The 18554-nt window shown below is 43.7% G+C and overlaps 2 protein-coding genes and 1 long non-coding RNA gene across 3 annotated transcripts; 2 read left to right on the forward strand and 1 right to left on the reverse strand.

Moving 5' to 3' along the window:
- The first annotated feature begins 1485 nt into the window (after positions 1 to 1485).
- On the forward strand, positions 1486 to 5365 carry capga (capping protein (actin filament), gelsolin-like a). Its single transcript, XM_062989224.1, has 8 exons — positions 1486 to 1654; positions 2125 to 2279; positions 3299 to 3460; positions 3724 to 3873; positions 3991 to 4074; positions 4345 to 4477; positions 4585 to 4676; positions 5073 to 5365. The coding sequence occupies exons 1-8, from the start codon at positions 1486 to 1488 to the stop codon at positions 5136 to 5138; spliced, it is 1011 nt and encodes a 336-aa protein (XP_062845294.1). The 3' UTR covers positions 5139 to 5365.
- Positions 5361 to 16088, reverse strand: tp53 (tumor protein p53). Its single transcript, XM_062989144.1, has 10 exons — positions 16013 to 16088; positions 14736 to 14769; positions 14426 to 14608; positions 11344 to 11530; positions 10949 to 11061; positions 10698 to 10807; positions 10200 to 10336; positions 9426 to 9508; positions 8550 to 8653; positions 5361 to 8063 (listed from the first exon to the last, which is right to left on the reverse strand). The coding sequence occupies exons 1-10, from the start codon at positions 16069 to 16071 to the stop codon at positions 7964 to 7966; spliced, it is 1110 nt and encodes a 369-aa protein (XP_062845214.1). The 5' UTR covers positions 16072 to 16088; the 3' UTR covers positions 5361 to 7963.
- On the forward strand, positions 14034 to 16034 carry LOC134303667 (uncharacterized). Its single transcript, XR_010007686.1, has 3 exons — positions 14034 to 14121; positions 14396 to 14554; positions 15943 to 16034. It is a non-coding gene; the product is annotated as an uncharacterized LOC134303667 (long non-coding RNA).
- Positions 16089 to 18554: the final 2466 nt, after the last annotated feature.

Consider the following 18554-nt stretch of genomic DNA (forward strand, 5'->3'; position numbering starts at 1 on the left):
ATGATTGGTGTAGATGAACGGTGTAGATGAACGGTGTAGATGAACGGTGTAGATGAACGGTGTAGATGATTGGTGTAGATGAACGGTGTAGATGAACGGTGTAGATGAACGGTGTAGATGAACGGTGTAGATGATTGGTGTAGATGAACGGTGTAGATGAATGGTGTAGATGAACGGTGTAGATGATTGGTGTAGATGATTGGTGTAGATGATTGGTGTAGATGAACGGTGTAGATGATTGGTGTAGATGAACGGTGTAGATGATTGGTGTAGATGAATGGTGTAGATGAATGGTGTAGATGAACGGTGTAGATGATTGGTGTAGATGAACGGTGTAGATGATTGGTGTAGATGAACGGTGTAGATGATTGGTGTAGATGAATGGTGTAGATGAATGGTGTAGATGAATGTTGATTTTTTGTTGCTGTGTTCACCAGCAACAAAGTGTTTAGTGCAACAAACAAAAACACTTTCTAATCAACCATTAGCGCCCAGTTTATTAGGAACACCCCGCTAACACTGGGTGGAACCTGTGAGAACCTTGTCTCATCTCTGCTGTCTGGATTCCACTCGCTGTTGGAGATCTGGCTGCAGGTCTGTGAGATTTAAACGCTGCTGTGCTGGATTCAGATCGAGTGATGGGTGAGGATTCAGACACGCGGTTTAAAAAACTCATTTTATCTAAAATGACTCAGAGCTGAGATTTAATCCAACAAAACTGAGCCAAACCCTCCGTCATCACCGTCATCACCATCATCACCATCATCATCACCGTCATCACCATCACCATCACCATCATCATCATCATCATCATCATCATCATCATCATCATCATCACCGTCATCACCATCATCATCATCATTATCCTCATCGAGCTCAGATCCACGTTCATCACTGAGTTCACGTCTTCATCGTGAGCATCAGTTGACCGGATGAATAATTGATGCAGGGTGATTAGGGTTCGGTTTACAGGTGCATTATGGGTGACGGTTCACTCTCACTTCATTCTGCTTTCGCTTTGTCCTGGTTTAATGGAGCTTGACCATGACCTTTGACCCCCCCATTCACCACCGTATTTCCATCTCTCTGTTCTCTCCTCGCTTCACTGGGTCCAGCGGTTCGTCCACGTCTCTGAGTGGAGAGAACAGACGGAGAAGGAACTCACGATGGTGTAAAGGTTTTATTTCTGCAGTTAATCATGTCTGAACGTGACCAGATTATTTAAACTAATTATTAACTAAGACTAAAGAAATAAAATAGAATATATTCCTATATATTCCCAGAATATATTTAGGAACCCTGTTAGAACAGAGATATAAAGGTAGAGGAACAGAAGCTCTTCAGGACGTAGAGACTGAAACAACTGATCATGTCAAATATCCAAAAAGAGAAATCAGGAGGGTGCAAATACTTTTCTCCAGCCCAGTACATTACTCATATCACACCATTTCTGTGTGTGTGTGTGTGTGTGTGTGCAGTGCGGTGATGTTTCCAGTGTGTGTGTGTGTATCTGGTTATGGAGTGTTTGGGTGGAGGGTGGAGAAGATGGAGGCGGTGCAGTTGGACAGCACACAGCTGGGCGTGTTCTACACCGGGGACGCCTACATCATCCTGAATAAACACCGCGGGGGGGCGGACCTGCACATGTGGATGGGTGAGTGTGGGTCGTGTCCCAAACCTTTAAACTGAGTTACAGAGTTACGTTTACTGGTTAAGCTGAGGTTGGATTATGAGATCTTATCAGATCTGGATGAGATGGACTCAGGTAGTGAAGAGATTTAACCACTCTGAGATATCAAGTTCTCAAGTGTCGACCAGGCTGGGCACAAGTGGGCATGTCTGAGGGAGGGGAGGTAGACATGGTTTATCACTGCTGCTGCTAATGTGACCTCTGCTGGCTGGTCAAGGTGCTGCAGGGTTAGTGTGACTGTACGTATGAGATACGGCTCTCAGTGAAGAACTGTGTGCTAGTCTGCAGCTCTCCTGGACCAGTAAGGTCCATCAGCTCACCAGTTAGAATCTGTGTATTGTTGATGGGTGCTGATAATGAACCTCAGATCAGCAGGATGGAGGTGATTGTGTGTTGAGGGTAACTGATGCTGCACCTCTCACCCTGAGCTGTAGGTGAGGAGTCCTCCCGGGACGAGCAGTGTGCCTGTGCCATGCTGGTCACTCAGCTGGACCAGTTCCTCGGGGGGGACGCGGTCCAGTACAGACAGGAACAAGGCGAAGAGACCGACGAGTTCATGCAGCTGTTTCCAAATGGAGTCAGTTACAAGGTACAGAGAGTTCCACACCCATCACACACATCATCACACACATCATCACACACCTCACACCCATCATCACACCCATCATCACACCCATCATCACACACCTCACACCCATCATCACACACCTCACACACATCATCACACACCTCACACACATCATCACACACCTCACACCCATCATCACACCCATCATCACACACCTCACACACATCATCACACACCTCACACCCATCATCACACCCATCATCACACACCTCACACACATCATCACACACCTCACACCCATCATCACACCCATCATCACACACCTCACACACATCATCACACACCTCACACCCATCATCACACACCTCACACCCATCATCACACACATCATCACACACCTCACACCCATCATCACACCCATCATCACACACCTCACACCCATCATCACACACCTCACACACATCATCACACACCTCACACCCATCATCACATCCATCATCACACCCATCATCACACACCTCACACACATCACACACATCACACACATCATCACACCCATCATCACACACCTCACACACATCATCACACCCATCATCACACACCTCACACACATCATCACACCCATCATCACACCCATCATCACACACCTCACACCCATCATCACACACCTCACACACATCATCACACACCTCACACCCATCATCACACCCATCATCACACACCTCACACCCATCATCACACCTCACACACATCATCACACACCTCACACACCTCACACACATCATCACACATCATCACACCCATCATCACACCCATCATCACACCCATCATCACACACCTCACACCCATCATCACACACCTCACACACATCATCACACACCTCACACACATCATCACACCCATCATCACACCCATCATCACACACCTCACACACACCTCACACACATCATCACACCCATCATCACACACCTCGAACTCTACACATGTTTTCTTGTTAAAGCGTCCTATAATATCAGCATGCTGTGTGTGTGTGTGTGTAGCGTGGGGGGGTCGAGTCCGGCTTCAGGAAGGTAGAGGCGGAGCGGGTGCAGGTGAGACACCTGTACCAGGTGAAGGGGAAGAAGAACATCCGGGTGAGAGAGGTGGAGCTGAACTGGAGGAGCTTCAACACTGGAGACTGTTTTATTCTTGACCTGGGACAGGTGTGTGTACCTGTGTGTGTGTGTGCGTGTGTGTGTGTGCGTGTGTGTGTGTGGGGGGGGGGGGGGGAGGTTGTTGATGCTGAATTGCACTGGTAACTGGGGGGTCCTTTTACTCTTTCTTCCAAAGTACATGGTGTCCAGTGTTTCCAATAACAACTTAAGAAAAGAACTCACGGCACATGTTTATGAGATTCATCTAAAATCTTGTAATAATGAGAACTGTAGATGGTGAAGTCCAGTTGTGTGTGTGTGTGTGTGTACAGACGATCGTATCGTGGAGTGGCCGTAACTCCAGTGTGTTCGAGCGGCAGAAGGTTCACCAGATCGCTGCTTTAATCCGAGACACAGAGAGAAACGGCAAAGCTCAGATCTGTGATGTAACACAGGGGGAGGAGCCACCAGAGATGATCCAGGTATAGAGCATATATAACATCATCTATAACATCGTCTGAGGTGTATATACACTAATGTAAATATGTAAGGTTCTATTGTTATAACTCAGAACTCCTCCCACTGCTGATGATTGACAGGCGCTCGGTCCAGTCCCGGCTATTAAAGACTCGTCTGAGGAGGACAGTAAAGCAGACAGGACAAACTCCGCCTCCTTATACAAGGTATATCATCACCTGTCATCGGAATACCGCTAGTGATCACCGCCCAACACCAACACACTTCCACACCCACTTGCCCACATATCCCACTCGGCTCCAGGGGCGCCGTACAATGACTGACCCTGCACTCTGACCCCAGCTTCCAAATGTGTAGTGTGTATGAGGAGAGGTGTGTACATAACGTCATTTGTGTTTCCCCATCCATCCCCATCCATCCCCATCCATCCCCTCACCCCTCCGGTTAAACATTTGGTTCCTCTCGGTCTCGGTCAGGTTTCTGATGCTGTGGGTCGTGTGTGTGTAACTCGGGTGGCTGATAAAGCTCCGTTTCATCAGAAGCTCCTGCAGAGAGACGACTGCTTCATCCTGGACAACGGATCCAACAACAAGATCTTCATCTGGAAAGGTCAGTCTGTCCCACAGCACTGAACCATCTGTCCCACAGCACCATAGAACACCTAAATCTGCCTGCAGTAAGAGTTCCTGTGATTGGTGGTTGTGTTTGATTGACAGGTATTGGAGCCAATGAGGAGAGAAAGAGGGCGGCACTGAAGCTGGCAGACGAGTTTATAGTGCGGATGAGCTACTGCAAAATCCAAACACAGGTAAAAACAGCCGGTATTATCACACACACACACACACACACTCTCACACACACACACACTCTCTCACACTCACTCACTCACTCACACACACTCACACACACACACACTCTCTCTCACACAAACACTCACACACACACACACACACACACACACACACACACACTCACTCACACTCACTCACTCACTCACACACACTCACACACACACTCACACACACACACACTCTCTCTCACACACACACACACACTCACACACTCTCTCTCACACACACACACACACTCACACACACACACAGACACACACTCACACACACACACACTCACACACATCAGTCCAGGAGAGTGAAGATGCTCTCAGTAACTCAGATTCAGTTCCTTGGTTTCTCTCTCGGTGCAGGTGGAGCTTCTACATCAGGGCCGTGAATCAGTTCTCTTCAAACACTTCTTCTACAGCTGGACTTAAAATCACCAACCACGCCCACAACCTCCAACCACACCCACCCACCCACCCACTCACACCTACTCCCTCACCACATCCCCCTACAACCCACCACACCCACAACCTCCACGTCCACCCATTTCATCAAACGTCCCAACTTTTCTGGAGACGTGGTTTGTATTGTTGAGATGAAGAACTTTGTTCTGATCATCACTCGTCCAGGACCAGAAAAAAGACGAAGAAATCTTTTGTAAGAAAACGTGAGAACAATTTTATTTTGTTTTAAATTTTTCTTGAAAAAAGAACAGAGAGAACCTACAAAACTACTGCCGTCTAAATACAGCCGAGTACACAAAAGCAGCCGTGATTACAAAAGATAAGATATAAATGTATAAAAAATAAAGTAGAAAAATGATAAATCAAGATTATCAGGCGTCCTGAGAGCTTTAATTTCATGCACCATGAAACACGTCAGAAACCTGCGATGGAAACGTGATGGAGGACGCTCGGGGGATTTCTGACCTGGCGTTCAGATTTGGGGCTCGTTTCTTTACATGAATGATGATTCGTTTGCTCGGTGTGTTTTATTAGTTTTATATTAAACATGAACCGATAATCAGACCTACAGTAGATCACGATTTATAGAAACGTTTGTTTACATTATAACGCCGGTCTGATGAAAATGCACGTGTTAGGAACGTGGGCGTCGACCTTCATCATCAGTCCTGTTAATAACCGCGACCTTCAAACCCACAGATTTATAACCGACTCAGTTCAGCTCAGAACTCAGTTTAATCTGCAGGATTCTTTTATTTACTGTTTAAGCTTTTATAGCTGCTCTGATGTTTAATGTGAAGTTTCAGTAACTAAATTAAATGATAAACTAATAATTTATTTATTTCTAAGTTACTGGGTTCTGATTTATGAATCTGTGCATCTCAGCAGCTGAACTTCAGAATCTAAAGATTATCAGTGTGATAAACCGTAAACGTTTGAGCTTTTCTTTACATTTCACATGTAGGCGCGTCACTAATCAACCAATTAATCAGCAAACAGCAGCTTCATTATCAATAATATCAATAATTCTGTCAATATCTATTAATTATATAGAGATATAGTTTTATTTATCGCAGCTTTTTATCTACGGTCCTGTTCACTGTTCCTCCTCACCGGGCGCAGACAAATTCTAACAGAACATACAGAGGAACACGCTGAACTCTTCATATTCTTACACCACTCACCAACACCTCGAGCAAACAGCACGGAGCACTGCTGCTGAGGCATTCACCATCCATCCCTCCCTCCCACAGGCACAAACAACTGTGTCTGTTCAGCGCCCGGCCAGGCGATAGCACTGGGGTCGTGTTTCAGTGGTGGTGGGGGGTCGGGATGGTGGATGGAATCATAGAACGCTGAGTAATTACAGTCAGTGATTGATGTTAAACAGTAAACGATGTATAATAATTTACTGTGTGATGTTCAGTGTAACCGTTTTATTCTGTTATTTTTGTCTTTGTATTATTAATCGACTATAAAATATAATATAATAATAATAATATGATTAGAATTGTGGATCAGCTTCTGAAACGAACCCACAGTTTATCAGAGTTTTAGTTTCTTTGCTCTGATGATTCAGAGTCGGAGGTTTTGTACTTGTGCATTTTCATCAGGAACGATACTCAGTAATATTGTGATACTTATAAAATATATCGCTGTGTTGATATTAACACCCATACAGAGTCTGATTAGAGTCGGGTTATAGGGATCTGATACAGGTGGATCCATGATGTGATTGTACAGACGATCACTGATCCATCACACTGAGGTTCTGATCATCGGTGCAGACCTGATCTGATGAGATGTGAGAGCAGGAGTGACCAGCACTGACCCGTCTGATAACAGAGTGAAGGAATCATCACACATTCACCTCAAACACCGAGAAGAACCCACTCATCTCAACTCAGTGTTTACTGAGGATTCAATCATTCTGAACTAGAGGAGGCTCTGCACACCCCTGAACCTTCCATGGTCAGGGAGGAAAGAGAGGAACCCAGAAGATCTGAGTAGATCTGAAGAACCTGTTGGATGGAGAACCATGACTGCAGGACTTTACGGCACAGTAGCACGTGGCAGGAATGTGAAGAACGAGGTTCTCCGGTCTGATGAGATATAAATTAAACTCTCTGGGCAGAACAGCACTGCAGTACAGTGAAACATGGTGGTGGTAGCATCATGCCATGGGGTGTTTGGAAAGTTCACCTTTCAACACAACAATGACCTGAAGCATACAGCCAAAACAACACTGGAGAAGTCTCAGGGAGGGGGACGCGTCCCAGCCCAGACTTAAACCCCATCGTACATCTGTGGAGACCCCTGAAGACGCTCACCAACAAACTGGCAGAGCCTGAGAGGATCTACCATGAATAATGGGATAAACTGCCTAAATCCAGGTGCAGGACCTGCAGCTCTAACTGCTGCCACAGGGGGGCGTCTGCACAGTATTAACTGAGGGGTGTGAATACTTTTGTCAATGAGAGATTTCAGGGTTTAGACAGGATTTAGCTTGTAGCGTTAGCTCACTGATGAAAGTCTGATGCTAAAACTGATGCTGGTATATAAACTGGTGGGTTTATTGGTTCCTGATGAAGGTGAATCTGGGCGTGTCGGGGTTTCAGGAGACGGTGTGATGATTCCTCTCGTGGTTACACAACGCTGAACGACTAGAGCTATAAAGCTAAAGAACCTGTAGCCAGATGCTAACTGCTGATCTGGAGGCTAACGGGTGAAGCAGAACAGAACAGTTTTAAACAGAGAGATAAGATGATTAGCGTGTCGCTTCTCTTCACCGCTCAGTCCGAGTCGCTCTTCTCCTCCTTCAGCAGCCGCTTCTTACCACGTTTGGGCTCCGGAGCGGCGCCGTCCTTCTCCTTCCTGGAGCTCTTAGAGAGACTGAGAGAGAGACGAGCGGGTCAGAACCAGAAACTACAACAACACTAACAACAGCTGTGTACAGTCACATACATGTACGAGCAAAAGTATTGGGACGCCACTACTACACTAATGACTGAGTTCATGTGATTCAGCCACAACAGTTGCTCTGCACCCTTCAGCACTACCTGAACACCCATGTTAGAGCCTGTACTGCCACCTAGTGTGTGTATGCTCACACTGACACTAAACTGTGCAGTACTTCAGGATGTTCTAGGTGAAGATCTGTAAAAGCCGATGTTTACACATCATAAACGCTTCACGTTAAGGATCCAGTCTGTGTACACGCGTGTCAGTTCAGCTCACACACACGGGGAGACTGTAACGTTTAGGTTTAGTTTTACTGTTATAAACATCAAACACCCCCCCGGTGTGTCCCTCACTGAAGCGAGTGCACAATTACTGATGATCGTATGAAGAGAAATCTCATCGTGTGTTTGGACTCACAATTTTTGGCGGTATTTCTCCGCGTCAGCAGGGGGCACCATATCACTGAGCTCCAGACCGTCATTAATCTTCTTCAGAAACTCATACCGCTCCTTACCGCGCACCTACACACACACGCACACACACGCACAAGGTAGACATCAATACACCTGGATTTACCTGTAACCCTGTAGTGTGTGTGTGTGTGTACCTGTAGTGTGTGTGTGTGTACCTGTAGTGTGTGTGTGTGTGTGTACCTGTAGTGTGTGTGTACCTGTAGTGTGTGTGTGTGTGTACTTGTAGTGTGTGTGTACCTGAAGTGTGTGTGTACCTGTAGTTTGTGTGTACCTGTAGTGTGTGTGTACCTGTAGTGTGTGTGTGTGTGTACCTGTAGTGTGTGTGTGTGTGTGTACCTGTAGTGTGTGTGTGTGTGTGTACCTGTAGTGTGTGTGTGTGTGTGTACCTGTAGTGTGTGTGTGTGTGTACCTGTAGTGTGTGTGTGTGTGTGTACCTGTAGTGTGTGTGTGTGTGTGTACCTGTAGTGTGTGTGTGTGTGTACCTGTAGTGTGTGTGTGTGTGTGTACCTGTAGTGTGTGTGTGTGTGTGTACCTGTAGTGTGTGTGTGTGTGTGTACCTGTAGTGTGTGTGTGTGTGTGTGTACCTGTAGTGTGTGTGTGTGTGTGTACCTGTAGTGTGTGTGTGTGTGTGTACCTGTAGTGTGTGTGTGTGTGTACCTGTAGTGTGTGTGTGTGTGTGTACCTGTAGTGTGTGTGTGTGTGTACCTGTAGTGTGTGTGTGTGTGTGTACCTGTAGTGTGTGTGTGTGTGTGTACCTGTAGTGTGTGTGTGTACCTGTAGTGTGTGTGTGTGTGTGTACCTGTAGTGTGTGTGTGTGTACCTGTAGTGTGTAGAGCTCCTCGTCACTGTTGTTGTGTTTGGATTTCTTGCTGCTGTCGGGACGAGAGCTCGAATCTTTAATGCCTAAAGATCAAAGGAAAGAGTTTCATTAATAGTTTATTACTGACTATATTATTAGGAAATAAACACACACACACACACACACTACAGACACACACACACACAGACACACACACACACACACTACAGACACACACACACACACACACACACACACACACACACACACACAGACACACACACACACACACTACAGACACACACACACACACACACACACACACACACACACACACAGACACACACACACACTACAGACACACACACACACACACACACACACACACACACACAGACACACACACACACACACTACAGACACACACACACACAGACACACACACACACACACTACAGACACACACACACACACACACACACACACACAGACACACACACACACACACTACAGACACACACACACACACACACACACACACACACACACACACACACACACACACAGACACACACAGACACACACACACACACACTACAGACACACACACACAGACACACACACACACACACACACACACACACAGACACACACACACACACACTACAGACACACACACACACACACACACACACACACACACACACACACACAGACACACACACACACAGACACACACACACACACACTACAGACACACACACACACACTCACTACAGGTACACACACACTTACTGCGCTTGCTGAGGGTTTTGTCCCCTGATGTTTTGGCCTCCTGCTGCTTTCTGTAGTTGTTTTCCTCAGTCTTCCGGTCTCGACCAGGACAAGCACACACCCGCACCTCAAAGGAACGCCGTCCCAGCAAGTGACCACTACACACACACACACACACACACACACACACACACACACACACACACACACACACACACACACACAGGTATAAAACACTTTGCTGTCACTTCAGCTTTGTGACCTCTGAAGATGTTTTGTGATCAGATCACGTTACTGTTCACCCAGACGTATGAGTGCATAAGCAAAGGTGACGCATGTACACCCAACAACACTGTACCTACTGTAGTGCACTGCAGGGATCTAACCCTGATACGCTTTAGTCTAGGACATGAACGAGTGTTCCACATTAGTGAGCTGAACCCCAAATCCTGACCTTATAAAAATATGTGAGCTGAACCCAGAAACATAAGCAGTACAGGTTCTAATCCTCTCACTCACTCGTGTGTCTCCAGGGCGATGATGGTGAGGATGGGACGACGGCTCATTCCTCCCATACAGCTGCTGTTACACATGTAGTTATAGAGCACAGTGATACACTCCGACCCCACCTACACACACACACACACACACACACACACACACACACACACACACACACACACACACACAGTTTAACCAGGATAATTAAGGTAATAAATGAGGGACAGATCAGAGGTGTGTGTGTGTGTGTGTGTGTGATGTTAGCGGACCTGTGGGGGTTCGTACGGCACCACCACACTGTGTCTGAACGTGATCGCATCCTCCTGATAAACAGCTCGAGTATTTCCCTCCACACGCAGCAGGTGACCCGGAGGAGCTGGACCTGAACACACACACACACACACACACACACACACACACACACACACACACACACACACACACACACACACACACACACACACACACACGTGAACCACAGAGAATGAACTACAAGCCCAGATTACACCAGTATGAAGAAACAGTTGAATACAGCTTAATGCGTCTGATCTGGGAAATTACTACTATCAGATGTTAGGAGTGTGAGTGTGTGTGTGTGTGTATAACATGATCAGGAGAGTGTGTGTACTGTGATCATCAGTGTGTGGTGTGTGTGTGTGTGTACCTTCACTGCTGTCGTTGCTCCTCTCGTGGTGAGGACAGCACCGCACCACCTCAGCCACGTGCTCTGATTTCTTATAGATGGCTGTAGCTCTCAGTAAGGCACCAGGCGGCGGGGAGGTGCCCACCGCGATCAGGACCGGGCACGTCTTCGCTAACTGACAGTACAGCTTATTCAACTCCGGAGAGTACTGGGTACACACACACACACACACACACACACACACACACACACACACACACACACACACACACACACACACACAACAGTTAGTGTTATAACTAACATTGATGAATGAAAATGAGTGTAAACACTGTTAATAATTACAAATAATCATAATATTAATAATGAAAATAATAATAACTAAATAAAAATAACAATAATATAATAATTAGATAATAATAATCAGATTTGCTTCTGATTAAATAAACGTATTTTATGTCTCAGTGTAACAAACACGATCTGCTTCTGAACGTTAAATCACATTTATTCAGCTGAATGAAAAATTCAGTTAGTTTAAATGTTAACTCACTGCTGGACGCCACTAAACCAGAGAGCCCGACCATTACCAGCTCACATCCCCCAGTTACAGCCAGAAGGTGCCACCATCACACAGTGCCATAAAAAAATAAATATATAATAACTCTCATTCTGGTTTATTTTACTAACCAAATAAATCAGGAGCCAATCAGCTGCTCACACTCACTAAAACAATCCTGAATTCTTTATTAATATTAATAAGAATACATATTTTATCCTGAATCTTTATTATTATTCCACCGTCTCAGCATGACGCTCTCACCTCAATAACAGGATCCAAACCTGGCAACACCTACACACACCTGAAACCAGCACCACTACCTACAGAACCATCTCACATCAAATCCCCACAGTCCTGATATAAAAAAAACATCAACAACCACACACACACACCCCTACCTCATCCACCGGGACCCTGGTCATGTTCTCAGAGGAGCTCAGCACACTAAAATCAGGAAGCTGATGTTCGGATACACTGAGCTCTGGTTAGTGATTTAACATTCACACACACACTCTCTCACACACACACACACACACTCACACTGTCTCACACACACACACACACACTCTCTCACACACACACACACACACACTCTCTCACACACACACACACACACACTCTCTCTCACACACACACACACACACACACACACACACACTCTCTCACACACACACACACTCTCTCTCACACACACACACACTCTCTCACACACACACACACACACACACACTCTCTCACACACACACACACACACACACACACACACACACACACACACACACACACTGTGTGTGGACATGTTCAGGCATGTCTCGGCTCCAGAATTACAGAACTGCTTCAATACTTACAAAACTCACAAATAAATTACAAATAAAATATCAAACATTTATTATTATTAAAGTATATAATTTTTATTAAATATTATTATCACTATTATTATAATTATTACTATTACTGTATTATTAAATATTATTTTTGGAATTATTATTATAATAAATATTGTATATATTATTTTATTATTTAATGTGTATTTTTGTATTTTTATTGTATTTTATCTTTTTTATTATCATTACTGTTTTATAATTATTAATATTTATATTAATTATGAGCATTTTCTATCATTAATATTATTATTGTTTTATTATCACTACTAATGACAATTATATTTTAAATAAATGAATTTTAGAGTAATAAATAATAACAGTAGATTAGAGATTTATTGTGTTTTCATTATGAAGAGTTAATAAAATAAAAGTATTTATAATTATAAATCACACACACAGCACTATATCTTTACACTGTTCCTAAGTGGCTCATTTAGCCCCTTTTTTGTTTGGATATACCCACTTCCCCTGATCACTCACAGAAGTGATAGAGATGGAGTGTGTTAGAGAACCTGATCACAGCTCATACAGACGTCCACGCTCGTCTCTCTACAGACCCCCAGCACTCGTGTTGGCCCTCACAGCTGCACTGAGGCTATCCACCACCCGGGCCCCATTATGAGCACTGAGGGCCCGACCAGGCTGGTAACACCGGTGGGGTTCAAGTTTCTAAAACTGAATTTAGATCTTCATCCTCCATCAGAAACACAAACGAGCAGAAGAAGCTCAGAGGTTCCATCCCCACCTACAGAGTCCTGCAGTGACTCTCAGTATCAGTGCAGTATGTGATTTAGGATGCAGCACACGTCCTCCAGCCTGCAGCTATTAATAAGCGCTGCTGTTAGCAGGTTTACTCATACACACACGACATCTTCATTAATAAAACAGTACTGTGTACGTTCTCGTACTGTAGTGCAGGGAGCTGTGACGCCGAGTTAGCTTCTCTGATTCTCAGTGCTGCGTGAGCGTCTATCAGTCGCGGTTTCTGACGTGGGTGATGTTAACAGCGTATAAAGTTTTGTACTCAGTACTGACGTCGCTTCCTCACATGCTAACTCTTATTTTAGCATTTGGGGCTGAACGGACGTAAACTGATCCGTTTGGGTTTGGCTTACGATAAACGTGACGAGTTCCTTTAACCCTCACAGTGCTGGAGTAAAGTTCACCCTGATAGACATGCCCGATCATGTCCGTCCACAAACGTGAGCGTGCACACACCCCACCGAGAGGAACACACACACCACCAGGAACACACACACCACCAGGAACACACACACCACCAGGAACACACCACCAGGAACACACCACCGAGAAGAACATACCACTAATCGACAAACACAAGTGGATCAGATTTAGGTAAGATTCATCACGCATGCAAGCGAGTGTGTGTGAGATACAGATCTATAAAATAATAATAAATAATAATTATAATAATAACAATAATAAATTACTCAGTGAGGGTTTGAGCATCTTTTCAGAAACATTTTGTTGTGCTACAGTAAGAAAGCAGCTTATTGTTACCATAGAAAGCTTGGAAACACTACAGTTATGGTCGTGCTGGAATCAAAGCGTCGCGTCTTGATCAGGACTCAGGATCGTGTGTGTGTGTGTGTGTGTGTGTGTTGGTCAGGACTCTGTCAGAATCGAGTGTGTTACTCACGGTGCAGGTGACAGATTTGGCGGTGCTGGACTCCTGGAAGTGCAGGGTGAAGTCATGGTCCCCGGGGTAATCTGAGGAGACGGGGACGGTGGAGGAGGACGGAGGAGAGGACGAGGGCTGAGGCTGCAGGTAGTCACCCAGCAGAGCCTCGTACGGTACACTCTGCAGATCCTCCGGGATAAACTACACACACACACACACACATGGGGAACTGAGTATATCCAAACATAAATCTCAGACTCTTGACTGATGCAAAACATGGTTAGATAATTCAGCATTACTGAGATTGTAGTAATGAGGATTATTTTACCCTGCTGCTTTTCCATGAACTGTCGTCCACTTCACTGTGAGAGGAAACACAGAGACAGAGTTAAAAACTAAAGTGCTTTAATTTAGGTTATTCTAACATTTAAAATGATGTGATGACGTGATCTAGTTCTCTGTCTCTCCTGCACTGAAACCTGGTATTGATTCTGAACTCATTGGGAAGAGAGCGTCATAATAGCAGGTGTTTCCTATAAAAGTCACATCAATAGTGCAATTCTAACCAGATTCTGTACAGGAAAAAAATACCCTGGTACATCTCTTACTATTTTGATGAATTTGATAAGCGGTTCTGATGAAACCTCTCAGTCGCAGCTCGTTTATTCAAGACAAGAATTCATTTAGTTTATTTAGTCGTTATAGTAACTTCTATTTTGCCCCCTTGAACGTGGCATAAAGGATACAGAGTTTTAACTTGAAAGTATGATGGTGGTTTACTGACCACTACGACACGTGAGACCTCCAACAAACAAACTGGGGTCAGAAACACACAGACCTCGACTCCATGAGAAACCGAACGATAGCTGCCACTTCCGCTGCAGGTGGTGTTTAATGCTACAGATCATTAATGTGCGTTTTATCTTTCTAAATGGTTTAATTTTCATGCCATCATCAGTCCTGCTCCTCCACATCCTGCTTGTTCTGCCTTCACAGTCATGGATGAGCATAAAAAACCAACACTAGCAAAACTGAGCTGATTTAACTGGCTCAAAGACGTAATAATGATTAATGATATAATACCATCTCCCCACATCTGCAATCTGAGTGATCTTCAACCTCTGCTAGGATTCTCACTGACCCTAACAAGTCCTTTAAAGTCTCCAGTGTCACCGACTGCACTTCAAATTCAGTACAAACTTCTTATTACATATGAAGCTCTGCCTGACTCCTCACTACCTGGCTGAGCTTCTACACTGTGTAATGTGTCCCATCTTGTACTGTAGGATAACAAACTTTAGACCGTCCTGTTGCACCAAGCTTTAAACTGATCACTGCGGGGGGTCGACCGTTTAGTGTGGTAGCTCCTAAATTGTAGGAAACTCTTCCCAAGTCTATCCACGATGCCTCCTCTCATTCTTTATTTGAGTAGCTTGTGTTTTCAGTATGTTTTAAAGGTTCTGATTGTATTGTATTAAATGTTCTACCTGTGATGTTCTTTGTTTTAATCTGTTTAATGTTCTTTGGTTGAGCAGGGGGAAGTGGCTATATCAATAAAAACAGCTGCTGCTGATGATGATTATAGATGGTGAAGGTTGTACTTACACTAAGTTGTGGAACCAGAGCTCTTCAAACTCCTGACTGTCTGAAGGTTCCTCCATCATCTGCTGCTGCTTCTCCTCTCGGTCCAAACCGCTCAGAGCGTCACACAGCGGGCAAGAAACATCAAACCAGCTGAACAACCGGGAGAAAAACACAAGAGCAGATCTGCATTAAATTATTTAAATAAAAAACTCAGTGGAATTAAATTCACTTCGTCATTTTAGTCACATTTTCTCACTAAGCTCGGGTGAAAGTTTCCATCGCTTGTTTCACGATGTTTTTTTCCCATCCACATTCCGACAAGACCCCGCCCACCTGTGCGACAATAGCGTTCCGATTAACGAATCCGTTCACCACTTTAACAGACTGACAGCCTTTACAACCAATAATAGCACAGTGGGCGGGACTTGTCGGAATACGAGTGTGAAAAACACTTTCGACCAATATCGATTGTAAACATTGTTAACAACTAGAGCAACTAATAATCAATAACTTCAATGTTAAATTGGCGCCACATGAGAAATACCTGAGATTTTAATCTTTGAGTAAAACCATGTAGTTAATATAGATAAATGTTAGAATTGATTGTGATTTCACTATTAGCAGTTACAGGCCTCGCGCTCACACCCCATTTATTCACTATTATTCTTATTAACCACATCTAATTAAATATAATTCAACAATATTAAATATATTATAAACATAAATAAACTAGCAAAGATCTTACAACAAGATATTAACAGATGAGTTCATTTATATGGAGCATGTTGCACAACGCGTTCTAACAGTATAAATGCATGTAGTATATAATAAGTTAATTTGATTAATAAATGACTTTCACCTTCTGTTCTGGAGTTTCAGGTCCGATAATCTCAAATTAATAATAATAATATTAATAATAATAATAAACTCTCAATCAGTTCAAAACAATCCCGCACTTCCGCCTCACCGCACGCGCTTTCAGGGAATTTCCCAGGAGGCGGAGACACGACATCACCTGACACAGCGCACAGCCAATCCCGGCGCGAGAGAGAAAACAACGTCACCTTGACGTCACAATTACCGAAAATGTACAAAATCGTAAAAACTAATAATTTTTTTAACTGTTACGTCATTAATTAATAATTATGATAATAAAGTAATAAAAGTTCCGCAGCTACTCAAATGCTGAGATTCAGGGTTCAAATATCAAGGGGGTTATGGGTCAACTGGACATTTACACAGACATTATAATAATGATAATAATAATAATAATAATAATAATAATAAATCACAGTCGTAAAGTTCATGAAAAGAATTATTCACATTGTTTGTGTTTGTCCAATTACATTTTTTATCTCTTTTTTTATTTTATTTACTTCTGACGCTAAGAAAATTAACGTGAGTTTTTGGTCATATTTATAACTGTGTGAAACTCCAGATCAGCATTACAGGCTCATCTGGTAAAGTAACACCAGAATTAATCTCAGAATTTAATATAGTTAATCGCGATTAATCGCATTAAATAAAATCTGTGTAAATGTTATAGAAAACAAGGTTTTTTAAGTGAAATGTGAAAAGTGGACGTTTCTACACGAAGTGAGTGTGTTTTGACCCTTTTGGGGCTTCCATAGTTCATGGACTAGCGTGCTTGACTCCGGTATTCAGTGCCGTAACAGATTAAGTTAATAAAGTGTTTTGCTCCCGACAACTTGTGAATATACCGTGTATTTATTTATTTATTATGCAAGTGCATCCCTACGACGCTCAGTTATATTATTTTAACAAACCGCAAATGAACAACGGTGGCAAGTCCGACATTAAAACGTTTGTTCTACCAGTCAAGTCTCAACATGAACTAGAATTTGCGTTAACGGCACTATTTTTTTTAATCGCGTTAAATTGAGATCGCGTTAATGCGTTATTATCGCGTTAACTTCAACAGCCCTAATATAAACCTCATAACATTAGGTGTAGTACTGATTCAAACCTACTGACTTTTATTCATTCATTTATTAGTTTAAAGTCAGTTGTCCTGGAAAGTTTAGAGGTTTTACAGTCTCCTATAATTTTCCAGTGGCTCATGAAGACACTAAAGAAAATCTAATAAGAACAGAATATCTGAACTGGATTAATGCTCCACACTGCTGATCATGTTTATTTCATTATTCTTTACAGTAAGTGAAATGATCCCTCCTGTCCTCCAAGCCGCGCTGTAGGATAAACAAATATGCTCTAATTCTGGACGGTTCATTTAATCCCTTAAAAATGACCATTGTAGATTTTTTTACATGACTAACTTGTCTTTGGGTTCCGTAAATAAACCAAATTCTATAAATACTCATGAAAATAACAATTTAAAACACATCTAGGTGGTGCTCCGGTGGCACAGCTAATGCCATCTGGTGACTTATGCCTCAGAATGGCTCGGTGGGTAGCACTGACACCTCACAGCAAGAAGGTCCTGGGTTCGATCCCCAGGTGGGGCGGACCGGGTCCTTACTGTGTAGAGTTTGCATGTTCTCCCCGTGTCTGTGTGGGTTTCCCCCGGGTGCTCCGGTTACCT

Source organism: Trichomycterus rosablanca, chromosome 26 (genome assembly GCF_030014385.1).
Source record: "Trichomycterus rosablanca isolate fTriRos1 chromosome 26, fTriRos1.hap1, whole genome shotgun sequence".
NCBI lineage: Eukaryota > Metazoa > Chordata > Actinopteri > Siluriformes > Trichomycteridae > Trichomycterus > Trichomycterus rosablanca.